The sequence below is a fragment of the Trachypithecus francoisi genome, unplaced genomic scaffold, assembly GCF_009764315.1.
Source record: "Trachypithecus francoisi isolate TF-2019V2 unplaced genomic scaffold, Tfra_2.0 Lachesis_group17, whole genome shotgun sequence".
Lineage (NCBI taxonomy): Eukaryota > Metazoa > Chordata > Mammalia > Primates > Cercopithecidae > Trachypithecus > Trachypithecus francoisi.
The window spans coordinates 11,869,600-11,884,477 of NW_022681462.1; the positions used below are offsets into that span (position 1 = coordinate 11,869,600).

Below are 14,878 nucleotides of genomic sequence, written 5' to 3' on the forward strand. Positions count from 1 at the left end.
TTCTCCTGTCTCAGCCTCCTGAGTAGCTGGGACTACAGGCATATGCCACCATGCCCAGCTAATTTTTTGTATTTTTAGTAGAGATGGGGTTTCACCATGTTACCCAGGATGGTCTCAATCTCCTGACCTCATGATCTGCCTGCCTCTGCCTCCCAAAGTGCTGAGATTACAGGCGTGAGTCACTGCGCCCAGCGAAGAGTTACATATTTTCTAAGATCAGGGTATAATCAGAAGAGAGGAGCTAGACAGGGCTTATAAGAATTATCACTTTTATTTGGAACAGAGCTGGGAGATGCCCATACCTTATCTACTTTGACTTCTTCATTTTACAGACAAGGAACCTGAGATGGCAGAGGCTCCTTGCGACTAACCTCTATTAAATTCTCCCCACAATTTCCAGAGTCACTGTTCTGAAGCATAGATCTGATCATGTCATTCTCCTGCTTGAAACTTTTTGATAATTCCTTACTGCTACAAAGTCAAGCCTAGATTACAAGCCCTTTGAGACTGGCACTTATCTTTTCAGTCTTACCCCTCACCACTGGCTACCCCAGTCTCCATTCTGCATTCATATCCAGTCCTGTGAAGTTCCTCACACACGATATTATTTCTCATGCCATCTTGCCTTTGCATACATGGTTGCTGCTGGCTAGAAGACCACTACTTATTCCTCCTCCAAGACTGAACTCAGATGTGACACTTCAGTGGAAAATTCTGGCCTGCATCCCTCCAAAAGCTTGGCATAACCAACTGCTTCTTCCTCTGTAACAGTCTGTTACATCATGCTGTAATGCAATTTTTGGTTCTCAGCTAGTCTCTAAGCTCCTTGAGGGCATCCTGTTTTTGACTCCTCAGTGCCCAGGCATAGTCTGGCACACAGGAGACATGCAAGCATCGCTGACTGACTAGATGTGTAAGTCTCAGAGCAGGTGAATTCACAGCAGAAATGGGTCTTGAAATTGCAGACTATTTTGAAAACATAAATCAGATTAATGTCTCCTAGTCCTGAACTCTTTGTACTAGCTCTTTAATGAGCTCATGTTAATCCACATATTATAAAGAGCTTTTAAAGTTAAACTTTTATGTTTACCATTTAAAATGGCCCAGAATAAGTATTTTGATACATGCCCTCAGTTCTATGGGTGGATCAGAGAGAAAAGACCAAGTGGTCACCAAATGACCCTCAAGCAAAAGTCATCTAGTAAGCTGATAAGCCATTAAACATTTTGAATAAAATCCTACCTCTGTATATCATTAAGAGTACAAAGGGCTATTTAAGAGAAAATATTCTGAAATAACTATGTTCTGTCCTTTTAAGGATACATTTTATTTTATACTCCACAAATAACTTTGAGTTACAACCTTACCTGGAACAGTCACTAAGAGAGGCTTCCCTGATGACCACTGGCTGAACTTCCTTTAAATGTAATTTATCCTGGTACATTTTCTCTAATTTTGCCATAGTTTCTAGGTGGGCAGCCTTCAACTCTTCTACTTTCTTGAAATACTCCTCATTAGAGTGGTGAATACCAGGAAAGTTCACAAAGTCCTCAGAGCTTATTGGTGCATGTTCATCCACCCCAGAAAAGCTGGTGTTCAAATCAGCCTGGTGGGGAGAAAACACCTGTTATATGGTGACTGGAGCTGAAAGACAAATTAAGCTGACACTGATCCAAAATGCTGCTTCCTAAAGAGTCCACCTAGTTAGGTTATACGTTAATTATGGGTTATGCACATAGAATGAGTTACAGGTTATTTGTGTGTACATTTTCCCCAGTGATATTTTAAGAACAAGAGGGAGTGAGACCAAACTGTCAGAAAATAAATGTTATTTAATCCATTTGATAAAGGATGGTTAGATTCCCAGATCAACCAACAAAAGGTATAACAGGATAGAACCCAACAACTGTTTACAAAGTATTTCTATAAGGAGCCTCCTGAGTTGTAAGTTTTTGTTTTGTTTTGTTTTGTTTTTTTGAGACAGAGTCTCGCTCTGTCACTCAGACTGGAGTGCAGTGGCGTGATCATGGCTCACTACAAGTTCTGCCTCCACGGTTCACACCATTCTCCTGCCTCAGCCTCCCGAGTAGCTGGGACTACAGGCGCCCGCCACCGCACCTGGCTAATTTTGTGTATTTTTAGTAGAGACGGGGTTTCACTGTGTTAGCCAGGTTGGTCTCGATCTCCTGACCTCGTGATTCACCCGCCTCAGCCTCCCAAAGTGCTGGGATTACAGGCGTGAGCCACTGCGCCCGGCTTGAGTTGTAAGTCTTAACTGAGATGAAGAGGAACCCAGTTCTTCCTGCTGCAAACCAGGCAACCACAGCCCAATGCTCTCCCTTCAGTTGCGCTTCTGAAGTGTGGCTCCAAGGACTGCTAGTGAGAGAAGGCAGGGAAGAGGGAATGGGGACAGGGACAAAGTTCTCAGTGGCTCATCAAGGAGCCAGGGAGAAGCCCTCCTCACAGTGGGGCACGACCTTGAGAGGGAATAAGAGGACATGGGAGAGGGTAGGCGGGATTTTCAGGGTAGCTGCTCCTGTGGGCACAAAAGCAGTAGCTCCCATGGGTGACAGGGACTTTGGGATGACAACAAAGCAGAGAAGAAAAAATGGTGTAATTATTCAACACACAGATCATGTTTAGAAGGGTCTGACTGGCCTTTCTCCCTCACTCCCTTTACATACCTTTCAGTTCTTTTTTTTTTTTTTTTCTGAGACAGAGTCTCACTCTGTCACCCAGACTGGAGTGCAGTGGTGTGATCTCGGCTCACTGCAACCTCTGCCTTCTCCTGCCTCAGTCTCCCGAGTAGCTGGGATTACAGGTGCCCACCACCACGCCCAGCTAATTTTTGTATTTTAGTAGAGACGGGGTTTCACCATGTTCGCCAGGCTGGTCTCGAACTCCTGACCTCAGGTGATCCACTCACCTCAGCCTCTCAAAGTGCTGGGATTACAGGTGTGAGTCACTGTGCCCTACCCTTTCAGTTCTTTTAATTGAAGCAACTAAAGAGATAAAACCCCATTTTCTCAATAAATATACCATTTTTATTATGTTTTCAGTTGAGAAACAGTTGAAATTATTTATGATACTATGCATAAAAGGCTGCCAACCACGGTTTTAAATTTAGTCTACTGTCTGGAACAGACGCAAAATGAAAAAATTTGCTACAGAAAATTATAGATCCAATCTGATAAGACTCTAGAAAATAAATCTGTTTAGCTTCTCTCAAAATAAAAATTCAGAAGAGTCAATTATAAATAGTAGTTATAGATGTGGTGTTTCTGTTTCCCACTGGAGGCTTCTCAGAAGATATGGTGTTTTTTTAATGGGCTAAAATCGGTGTACAAGAGGACAATGTTGTACTATTTGGGGTAACTTAGAGAAAACAAATTTTAAAAAATCAATCTTCAGGGGCCAGGCGCGGTAGCTCATGCCTGTAATCCCAGCACTTTGGGAGGCCGAGGCAGGTGGTTCATGAGGTCAGGAGATGGAGACCATCCCGGCTAACATGGTAAAACCTCGTTTCCACTAAAAATACAAAAAATTAGCCGGGCGTGGTGGCGGGCACCTGTAGTCCCAGTTACTTGGGAGGCTGAGGCAGGAGAATGGCGTGAACCCAGGAGGCAGAGCTTGCAGTGAGCCAAGATCGTGCCACTGCACTCCAGCCTGGGGCGACAGAGCAAGACTCCGTCTCAAAAAAAAAAAAAAATCAGTCTTCAATAGAACTTACATGTAGAAATTTGCTACCAACAACTTTATGAATCAGAACTGCTTTAAGTATGTCAAACAATTCAGTTAAGAGAATTCTCTGATATCTTCTGCTGTTTCTGTATGTGCTTCTCACCATAAATTTCTTACCTGTAGGATGACTACTTTGTGAATTTCCTCATTCATTAAATATTTGGGGGCTATCCTGCAATCAGCTAGCTGCTAAAAGGTATGTCAGTTTTTTTTAAACGCTACCTTTGAGGCCAGGCGTGGTAGCTCACACCTACAATTCTAGCACTTTGGGAGGCCGAGGCAGCCAGATCACTTGAGGTCAGGAGTTTGAGACCAGCCTGGCCAACATGGTGAAACCTGTCTCTACTAAAAATACAAAAATTAGCCGGGCATGGTGGCATGTGCCTGTAGTCCCAGCTACTCAGGAGGCTGAGGCGGGAGAGTCACTTGAACCCAGGAGGTGGAGGTTGCAGTGAGCCAAGATCATACCACAGCACTCCAGTTTAGGTGACAAAGCAAGACTCCGTCTCACTTAAAACAAACAAACAAACAAAACTCTACCTTTGAGAAGTTTCCAGCTAGCTTAGGAAAGGACATGTATATAAATAATTGACAGATGACTAAGAATGAGACAGAACACCTGATTCCTGCCCACAAGCTACTTCCAGCTAAGTATGGAGACAGATGTACGTCACAATGTCAGATACTAAGAGACAGAGGCACAATTCACAGAGGTGAGCCAAACTAGAGACATATGGTTGGATGAGGACAAAGTTTGCCAGATCAGGGAGGCAGTGAAAAAGGAATAAATAAATCCGAGGCATAGTGCTAGAACATCCATCACCAGGAAACATGTGGATAAATATGTCTGGAGACCTGGTGAGAAGGCTGGGCTGGAGAGCAGACACAGGAGCCACCAATCCACATAGAAGTAGCAGGTGCAGCCTTGGATATGGACGAGGCTGCCTGGAGGGAGTGTGGGCAACAAGAGATGAGAGGACCCGAGAATGGAGATGTTAGAGAACACCAACATTTAAATGAGCAGTGGAAGGAGGAGTAATAGGAGATAGAAAGTGGCATAAGAGATACAAAGACCAACTGATAAGGGCCTTTGGAGTCTCTGATTGAGTATTCTGACACCACATCCGTAATTTTTCTCCTAAGCCATGAGAACACTCCAAACTAAAAGTTATTTAACTCTCACCCAACCCTTTCACCTTTATAGGGTCATAAGGGGGCTGAAACCAGGTGACCAGTGACCAGGAGCCAGTGGTAGACAGGAAATGGAGGGAACTTTTATTTGGCTTGAGTCTGGAATATAGGGGAAGACTTCCTGGAGGAGGTGATATTTGAGATGAGTCATAAAGAATGGAGGGCAGGTGTGGTAGCTCATGCCTGCAATCCCAGCACTTTGGGAGGCTGCAGTGGGAGGACTACTTGAGGTCAGGGGTTCCAGACCAGCCTGGGCAACACAGGAAGACACTGTCTCCACAAATTTTGTTTTTTTTTTTTAATTAGCTGGATGTGGTGGCTGAGGCGGGAGGATCACTTGAGCCCAGGATGTTGAGACTGCAGTGAGCCGTGAGTGCACCACTGCACTTGAGCCTGGGCGACAGAGTGAGACCTTGTCTCAAGAAAAAAGAAGGCTGGGCATGGTAGCTCATGCCTGTAAACCCAGCACTCTGGGAGGCCGAGGTGGGTGGCTCACTTGAGCTCAGGAGTTAAAGACCAGCCTGGCCAACATGGTGAAACTCCTTCTCTACTAAAAATACAAAAATTAGCCAGGTGTGGTGGTGTGTGCCTGCAGTACCAGCTACTCAGGGGGCAGAGGCAGGAGAATCGCTTGAACCTGGGAGGCAGAGATTGCAGTGAGCTGAGATGGAGCCATTGCACTACAGCCTGGGCGACCAAGTGAGACTCTGTCTCAAAAAAAAGAAAAAAAAGAAGAATGGAGAAATCTATAGGATCACAGAGTGTTTATGGGAAAGAGGGGAGAAAGTACCCTAGACAAAGGAAATGGCATTAGCAAATGCGCAGGCTGGGGTTGGGGAGGCTGTGCATAGCAGAGGGCAAAGTGTACAGGGCTGCCGGATAAAAGGAGACGAAAACCCATAAAGCAGTTTTGGGAAGCAAACCTAGAAAGAGAGGTTAGGGCAAGCAAGAAGGGGTTTCCCTCTCCTGTCTACCACTGGCTCCTGATTACTGATCACCTCGTTTCAGCCCCCTTATGACCCTTCTAAGATGAAAGGGTTGGGTGGGAGTTAAATAACTTTTAGTTTGGAGTGTTCTCACAGCTTAGGAGAAAGATTTCAGATGTGATATCAGGATAATCAGTCAAGTCTGAGTTCTGCACTTAGCAATGTGATATGGGCACGAACTTCTTGAACATCAGCTTTAAGATCCATAAAGTAGGTGTGCCAGGTTTTAAACTAGTGTCTCTCAGCTCCAATGCCACCCTTCTCGACTCTGCTTTGCAATGCCAGAGCTGGAACTCTGCAAACCACACTTCTGCTTTGCCAGTGCTCCTCATCAGACTCTGCCAAAAGTGGAGTTAGAGGGAGACACAAGGCTAGAGGAGAAAGAGGGGACTTACTCCTTCCTGTTAGCCCTCTGTCTGCTTGTGTCAGCCCAGCAATGGTTCTTCATCTGGGCAGCAGCAATTCGTTTTAGTAGCAGTGTCTGAATCCAGTTTGCAGTTTGCGCTTGAAAAATCAACAGAATTGGCCAGGCGCAGCGGTTCATGCCTGTAATCCCAGCACTTTGGGTCACTTGAGGTCAGGAATCCAAGATCAATCTGGCCAACATGGTGAAACCCCATCTCTACTAAACACACAACTTAGCTGGGTGTGGTGCTGTATGCCTATAATCCCAGCTACTCGGGAGGCTGAGGCAGGAGAATCACTTGAACCCAGGAAGCGGAGGTTGCAGTGAGCCATGATCGCACCACTGCACTCCAGCCTGGGTGACAGAGTGAGGCTCTGTCTCAAAGAAAAAAAAAGAAAGAAAGAAAGAAAGAAAGAAAGATCCACAGAATTACTTCAAGGCCTTTGCACTTGCTGTTCCCTCTCCCTAGGATGCTCTTCCTCCAGATATCCACATGGCCCACTTGCTCACTCCTTCAGGTCTTTATGTAAATGTCATCTTCTCAACAAGGTCTTCACTGACTCTCCTATTTAAAATTACAACTCCTTCTAGGACTCACTGTCAGTCCCCTTGTCTGTCTTATTTTTCCCAGAAGTACTCATCACCACTGACGTTCTACGTATCTGTACTTGATTGTGTATTACATGTCTGCCCCTATCAAAAAGTAAACATTACAAAGGCAAGAATATGCCAGGCATGATGGCTCAGGCCTGTAATCCCAGCACTTTGGGAGGCTGGGGCAGGTGGATCGCTTGAGTCCAGGAGTTTCAGACCAGCCTGGGTAACATGTCAAAGCCTGATCTCTACAAAAAATACAAAAAATTAACTTGGTGAGGTAGTATGCACCTGTAGTCCCAGCTAGTTGGGGGGCTGAGGCAGAAGGATCACCTGAGCCCAGGAGGTTGGGGTTGCAGTGAGCTATGATGGAGGCACTGCACTCCAGCCTGGGTAACAGTGTGACCCTGTCTCAAAAAAACACAAAACAAAAACAAAGGCAAAGATTTGTCTGCTTTGTTCAATGTTGTGTACCCAGTGTCTAGAAAAGTACCTGGCTAATGGCAGATGTTGAAGGAATATTTGCTGAATGAATGAATGAATGTACAGTAAAAAAAAAAAAAAAAAAAAAAAAAAAAAAAAAAAAAAAAAAAAATTCCACCATGGGAAGAGGGCAGTTACTCCCTCCCAAAAGAATGAACCATGCAAAGAAATGCTGGCTGCTCTAAAGAGTTACATTCCACCAAGTATTAAGTAAAAGGCCTATGTTCCAAAAACTATAATTAAAACAGGGAGGGTATTCCAAAGAAGTGTTTTTAAGCAAAAGAATCTATGTCCTCTCATTCATTCTTTTAGAATATCTCTTAAAAGTCTTATAGCAGTCATTTACACAAGAAGGATCAAATTTATTTGGACCTGGAAGAACCGTTTGAAAACCATATAGAAGAATGAGTAGCTTCTGAAAGGTGCGGCAGGTCTGATAAATTATACTTATGTACTGATTTTGTACTGGATCCATTCTGTTTTCAGCTTAATACTGTTAACATTAGCCGGAACTTTTCAGATAAACTGATCTCACAGTGTTTAACCTAAAACAGATGAATGGCTAGTAAATGACCTCCAATTCTAATTTAATCTTTAATTGTCTCCACTGAGAAAATATTTAGTATACAAAATAAGGGCCATAGACATTATTTTTCCAAGAGCCTAAAATACCATCCTCTCCCTTTAATCGGCTTTTTGTGGAATGTTGTAAATGCAGCCACCAGATTAGAGGATAATCTTCCCTAGATTGGCTTGACCCATTTAGATAATGAATCCTTCCAGCACCTGTTGCTTTATTAGTAATCAGCACCCATGAAGAACTGTTTGTGCTATAGCCCACATAGTTTCATCTGCAATCTGTAATTTTTGAAAAAAATTTTTCACTGAATTTGTAAAGAATGACATAGATCTACATGTACTAACATGGGTAAACTCCCAATAAATAAGAAAAAAAGCAAGTTGCAGAACTATCTCCCTCTCTAGATATATGTATATTTATAGTATGTACTGTATATTAAAATATATGGAGGAGATAGAAAAACGGCCAGAAGAATAGAATACATATCAATTTTGAAACAGTGGCTACCATTAGGGAGGGAGTAGGTATTCATATTTTCTCTTTGGGGGAGAGCTGTTAAAAGGGTCTAAGTCCCATATGTAACATTTGATATTTTAAGAGAAGAATGTCACCTGGCGTGGTGGCATACACTTCTAATTCGAGCACTTTGGGAGGCCGAGGAGGGCGAATTGCTTGAGCCCAGGAGTTTGAGAGCTTGGGCAACACAGTGAGAACTCGTCTCTACAAAAAATAAAAATAAAAATAAAAAAATTAGGCCAGGCATGGTGGCTCAAGCCTGTAATCACAGCACTTTGGGAGGTCAAGGCTGGTGAATCACTTGAGGTGAGGAGTTTGAGATCATCCTGGCCAACATGGTGAAACCCTGTCTCTACTAAAAATACAAAAATTAGCTAGGTCTGCTGGTGTGCACCTGTAGTCCTAGCTACTCAGGAGGCTGAGGCAGGAGAACCACTTGAATCCAGGAAGCACAGGTCTCATTGAGCCGAGATTGTGCCACTGTACTCCAGCCTAGCGAGAGAGGGAGACTCTGTCTCAAAAAAAAAAAAAGAAAGAAAGAAAAAGAAAAAAAAAAAAGAGAATGAAATCATATCCTTCACAGTCACATGGATGGAGCTGTAGGCCATAATCTTAAACAAATTAACACAGGAACAGAAAACCAAATACTGCATATTCTCATAAGTGGCAGGTAAAACAGTGAGTACACATGAACATAAACACATAAACAAGGAAACAACAGACACTGCAGACTATCACTAGGTGCGGAGGGAGGGAGGGCAGCATAGGTTGAAAAACTACCTATTGGGTACCGTGCTCACTACCTGGATGCAATATACCCATGTAACAAACCTGCACATGCACCTCTGTATCTAAAATAACTGTTGAATTAAAAAATATAGGCTGGGCACGATGGCTCATGCCTGTAATCCCAGCACTTTGGGACGCTGAGGCAGGTGGATCACCTGAGGTCTGTAGTTCGAGACCAGCCTGACCAACATGAAGAAACCCTGTCTCTACTAAAAATACAAAATTAGCCGGGCGTGGTGGCGCATGTCTGTAATCCCAGCTACTTGGGAGGCTGAGGCAGGATAATCGCTTGAACCTGGGAGGTGGAGGTTGTGGTGATCCGAGATCACACCACTGCACTCCAGCCTGGGCAACAAGAGTGAAACTCCATCTCAAAAAAATATGTGTGTGTGTGTGTATGTGTGTATATGTGTGTATGTATGTATATAGACAGTGGAGCCAGGCATAGTGGCTCACGCCTATAATCCCAGCACTTTTGGGAGGCCACGGCAGGTGGATCACTTGAGCCCAGGAGTTCAAGACCAGCCTGGGGAACATGGCAAAACTCTGTCTCTACAAAAAAATATAAAAATTAGCTGGGCATGGTGGCATGCACCTTTAGTCCCAGCTACTCGGGAGGCTGAGGTGAGGAGATTGAGCCTGGGAGGTTGAGGCTGCAGCAACCTGTGACTGCACCAATGCATTCCAGCCCAGACAACAGAGTGAAACTCTGTTTCAAAAAATAATAATAAATAAACAAAAAGTGGAATCAGAAGAAAAAAAATGGGTTATCTCCTATTTATTTTTAATCATTATAGGCTGTTCATTTCTTTCCCAACATTTCCCATCTTACAGTTATGTGTCTGTTCATTTTTTCTTTTTTGAGACGGAGTTTCGCTCTTGTTGCCCAGGCTGGAGTGCAATGGCGCGATCTCGGCTCACCACAACTTCCACCTTGGGTTCAAGCGATTCTCCTGCCTCAGCCTCCCAAGTAGCTGAGACTACAGGCATGTGCCACCATGCCCGGCCAGTTCTGTATTTTTAGTAGAGATGGGGTTTCTCCATGTTGGTCAGGTTGGCCTCGAACTCCCAACCTCAGGTGATCCATTCACCTCGGCCTCCCAACAAGTGCTGGGATTACAGGTATGAGCCACCACGCCCAGCCCTGTTCGTTTATAATTGTCTAATTTCCCTTACCAGACTGAAAATTCTGTGAGGATGTGAGCTATACACTGAATAGTTAATGACCAGCACTTAATAAATGTTCAATATTTGTTGAAAAGATAAGGTTGCCGCATTAGGAGTGAGATTTTTTTATTTTTACTTATTTATTTTTTTGAGACAGAGTCTCACTCTGTTGCCCAGGCTGGAGTGCAGTTTTTGCAATCTCAGCTCACTGCAACCTCCGCCTCCCAGGTTCAGGCAGTTCTCCCTCAGCGCCCCCTAGTAGCTGGGATTACAGGCACGTGCCACCACGCCTGGCTACTTTTTGTATTTTTAGTAGAGACCGCGTTTTGCCATGTTGGCCAGGCTGGTTTCAAACTCCTGACGTCAAGTGATCTACCCGCCTTGGCCTCCCAAAGTGAGTGAGATTTTAATTGCAAATTACAGAACATTGCTTTACCTACGTCATCACCAGCCATATAACAGGATATGTGGACCAACATCTCTGACTAAGGCTAGATTCAAGGAACAGGCATCAGTGCCCAATATGGGCACTGCAAGGGGGGATGCATGTGCATGCCAGAGCCGGGAGGGTGTATAGGGATGGTGCAGGGGTTGGGAGGGTACTGTGGGGTGCGATGAGTGGTCTGGCTTTGGCAAAACTAAAGAGCTGAAAGAGGCCTATTGTGATGGGTGGTTCTCAAACCAATCTTGTGGGTTAGGTATAATATTTGACTTTATTACATTTTATAGATGATAAGGTTAAGGCAAATTAACCTTTAGAAATCAAGATGGAGACCCGAGCCAACGAGTGAGGAAATCAGAGCCTCTTTCCTGCACTCTTCCTGCCTTTTTAATGCCTCTTCCCCAAGCCCTGTGCACCTGGCTATCAGACCCACTGTGGCAGCTTACCCAGCTTTACTTTTGGATCCCTCATGTGTGGTGGTCTCAGAACAGTATCAGATTCTTAAGACTTGGATTCCTTCTGTTTTTTGTAAGATCCTGTCCTTTCCATACTAGATTATTGTAGAAACTGATCCCTCCTAAGGTAATAACAGTTTCTAATACCAATTTGCAGTTTAGCAGGGCACTTTGGAAGCATATCTGCAACTTAGAAGTGACTGACTCCTTTCCCACAGCAAGCCAAAGTAGTTTAATCTTTGGGAAGGCACACAAATGCACTCCCACTGGCAACTCGTTTATATAGATCACTCTTTTATATAGATTGCTCTGTAGAGGAGACACACATTCTTTCATTTGGTTCTCATAGAGCTGAGATGGGAAAAAGAGATAATTATTATAGTTATTTTACAGATGAGGAAACTGAGATTTAAGGAAAGTATGTCCTAACACCACCTAGGGAGTGGCAGGGAATGGATCCTAATACATAACTCTTAAATCGTTTTTCTCCATCACGCTGCCTTGTTGCCTACTGAAAACTGTGTTGAGGGGTAGTTTATAATGAACAAAATCAGTCCTAGCACTCTGATCCTGGTTCACATTCAGGGTCTCAGTCTACCTTACTCTGGATAACTTCAAGTTGTTTACTGGTGAAAGATTGGTCACAAAAGGTGTTGCTAAAGATGCTCTCATTAACAATTTTATGGTAGATTAAAGAGATTAGAATTCCAAAATATCCAGGGATTTCAATTAGTCCTCAATCATAAGTTTTGTGTCTGAGAAGCTTTGGACACATGGCATTAAGAAACTTTTTCTATCTGCAGATTGCTAGTTTAAATTCAAGATTCCCTTTTTTTTTTTTTTTTTTTTGAGACTGGGTCTGAGATCTCAGCTCACTGCAACCCTCGCCTCCCAAGTTCAAGCGATTCTCCTGCCTCAGCCTTCCGAGTAACTGGGATTACAGGCGCGCATCACCATGCCCGGCTAAATTTTGTGTTTTTAGTAAAGACGGGGTTTCACCATGTTGGTCAGGCTGGTCTCGAACTCCTGACCTCGTAATCCGCCCTCCTCGGCCTCCCAAAGTGCTGGGATTACAGGCACGAGCCAACGCGCCTAGCCAAGATTCCCATCTTTTAAGTGAATAGAGCAGATGGCAGACCCTGCCCTCCACCTGCTACACTGGTGTCCACAACAGATTTAACACTGAAAACTGATCAGTGAAAAGGCTGTCTCGCTGTACCCTAAAGAGCCGTTTAGGAAACACTGAAACCTCAGTGATTTGCTTATCTGTATCCGTGTCTGATTTAGCCAGTGAACACGTGATGGTTTTAAACACGCCTCTCTCCAGCACTATGTTGAGATCCACTTATAACCAAGATCTTAAGGTAATAACGAAACACACCTGACAGAACAGTTTTCCTCAAATTATAAAATAAATCTATTATCTATCTATCTATCTATCCATCCATTCATCCATCCATTCCCGAGATGCTAGGGAGTAAAGAGTAAAATTCTATACTTTGCACTCGCCAGAAACAGAGTAACATAAATGTTGTCTAGGAAATTTTCACAACAGACTCTCTGGCGAAAATTAAAACACTTTTCAACGCCTCGATTTAGAGTATTTTTCGTGAGCGTAGAGAAGGGGCTGGGCCAGGACCACCAAGTAGGGAGTATGTATGTGCACAGGGACCCGCGTTTACCAGCCTGCCCTCAGCTGGGCGGGGACCCGGACAGCCCTCAGCCTGCACCCAGCCCGTGCGAGGTCCCAGCCCACGTCCCGCCCCAGTATTACCGACGCCTCAGCGGGCTGCGCCACTTTCTCCTCCTCTTCGTCCTCCAAGATCGCCTTTGCTGCCGCCAGGGCCTGTAAGGGGTCTTCGCGTTCGTACTGGGCGACCCGCGCTCTAGTGATGGGATTTACAGGGGTCTGGAGACTGGAGGCCACCAGCTTTGCCGCTCGGTGGGAGGCGGCCATCGCCCCGCCTCCGGGACCTGAGCGCCTGCGCTGGCCCGGGGCGGGAAAGCTGGTGCGGCCCCTGGCGACCCGGGGGCTCCTAGCTAGGGAGCCGGTTGCTATGGGCGCCGTAACTGGGGACACTACAGGAGCCGCCAGGGACCAAAAGTCACACAAACGCCTCTCAGGCTGCCAGGGACCCGAGTCGGGTGCTTACTGGATCGTGGCGGTCACTACCGAGTCTGTTTGCTGGTTCCGAAGGTTGGCAGGCTGAACAGGGCACTTTTCCTCTCCTTTGCGTTTAACCGCCTGAACGTAGACTTCTCACATTGTACAATGAAACAACTGCTTTTGTGAAGAAAAGAGCGCTTTTTTATTAACTGCAATAATATGTTAGAAGGAGACGGTTGATGGAGGAGACGGCGGCGGAGGAGGAAAGCAGAGCGTATTACTGGGTGGCGGCCTCTGAAGAGCAGCAAGGTTGGCGTCGCGCTGCCTAACATGTCTCCCGCGGGAGCCAGCGTGGGAAGGAGGGAGGTACATTATACTCTGATTGACTTGAGGGCTAGTAGGAATCCACCAGTCAGAAGGAGGCTCCCAGTTGTCCCTCTTGCGTTTTTCTTGGCCTGACCAGTAAAAGCCCAGAGTTGGGTGGTGCCTAACCCTCCCACTAATGAGTGAGGGTGCAGGTAGTGTAAACCTGGCCTTTGCTTTGGGTTCATCAGCTTGAGAGTGACAGGATTGAACGGCGCGAGTGCCCAAGAGTCATCACAGACACACCCATCTCCCTCATCCGTATCTTCTCTTTCCACTCGGGATTTGGACGCATCAAATGGCGCCTTCCCTCTGCACCACGTGGTCGTAAGAGAAGCCAAACCTCAAAATAGCGGACGTGGTGCAGTCTCAGGCATCTGCTCCCTAAGCCCCTGCTTACTGAGGCCGAGGCTGCCGCTCCCTATCTACTCCCTCCCTCTCTACCCCTCTCTATCCTTTGCCCTCCTCCCGCTCCCCAGCCCTAGGACCGGCCCCCTCCGGTCAGTATTTTCCTCGTTATGCGTTGCACATCGTCGAGAATCCATCTCTAAGGTCTGAGCCCTTATCAAACCTTTGTTCTCCTGTGTGGGTGTGAGCACCAGCAAAGTCTCCCACGTCCCCACTTCCTTCGGCTGCTCTTTGTTTTGGCTGAACAGTTGCTTCCCATGCTGGAACAGATGCTGGCTGGGTTCTAAGCAGAAGCCAGAGCTAGAACTATGAGATATGGACCGCCAGGTATGGCCAAGTGTCCAGGGGAGCAATTTCCAGTCAGTCACGGCAGCCAGTTTTGTGGCTACAAAACTGCCTCAGCCTCCGGAGTGGCTGGGATTACAGGCGCCCTCCCGGGAGGCGGAGATTGTAGTTAGCCAGGATCGCGCCTCTGCACTCCAGCCTGGGCAATAAAGCAAGACTCCGTCTCAACAACAACAAAAAAGTATTGATAAGGAATTAGAGCACATGAATTATAAATACTGAAATATACTATTCTCTTTACTGTAAATTCCTCATAGACAATTGCTTCTCTTAGAATGCTTTGGTTGGTTTATGCTGTACTCCTA

General features: G+C 45.4%; 1 protein-coding gene across 4 annotated transcripts in view; it reads right to left on the reverse strand.

The window, feature by feature from the left end:
- The window catches only part of FAM161A (FAM161 centrosomal protein A), a 29,416-nt gene extending 15,405 nt beyond the window's left edge, over positions 1-14,011 (reverse strand). Inside the window, exons 1-2 of one of the 4 annotated variants that reach the window (XM_033239162.1) lie at positions 13,739-14,011; positions 1,368-1,606 (exon numbers count right to left, since the gene is read on the reverse strand). In XM_033239162.1, coding sequence (XP_033095053.1) covers positions 1,368-1,606; positions 13,739-13,789 — 290 coding nt within the window. In that variant the 5' untranslated portion in view covers positions 13,790-14,011. Of the gene's footprint in view, positions 1-1,367; positions 1,607-13,124; positions 13,534-13,738 lie in introns of those variants that run through there. The other 3 variants (XM_033239161.1, XM_033239163.1, XM_033239164.1) reach the window with 3 other exon arrangements.
- Positions 14,012-14,878: the final 867 nt, after the last annotated feature.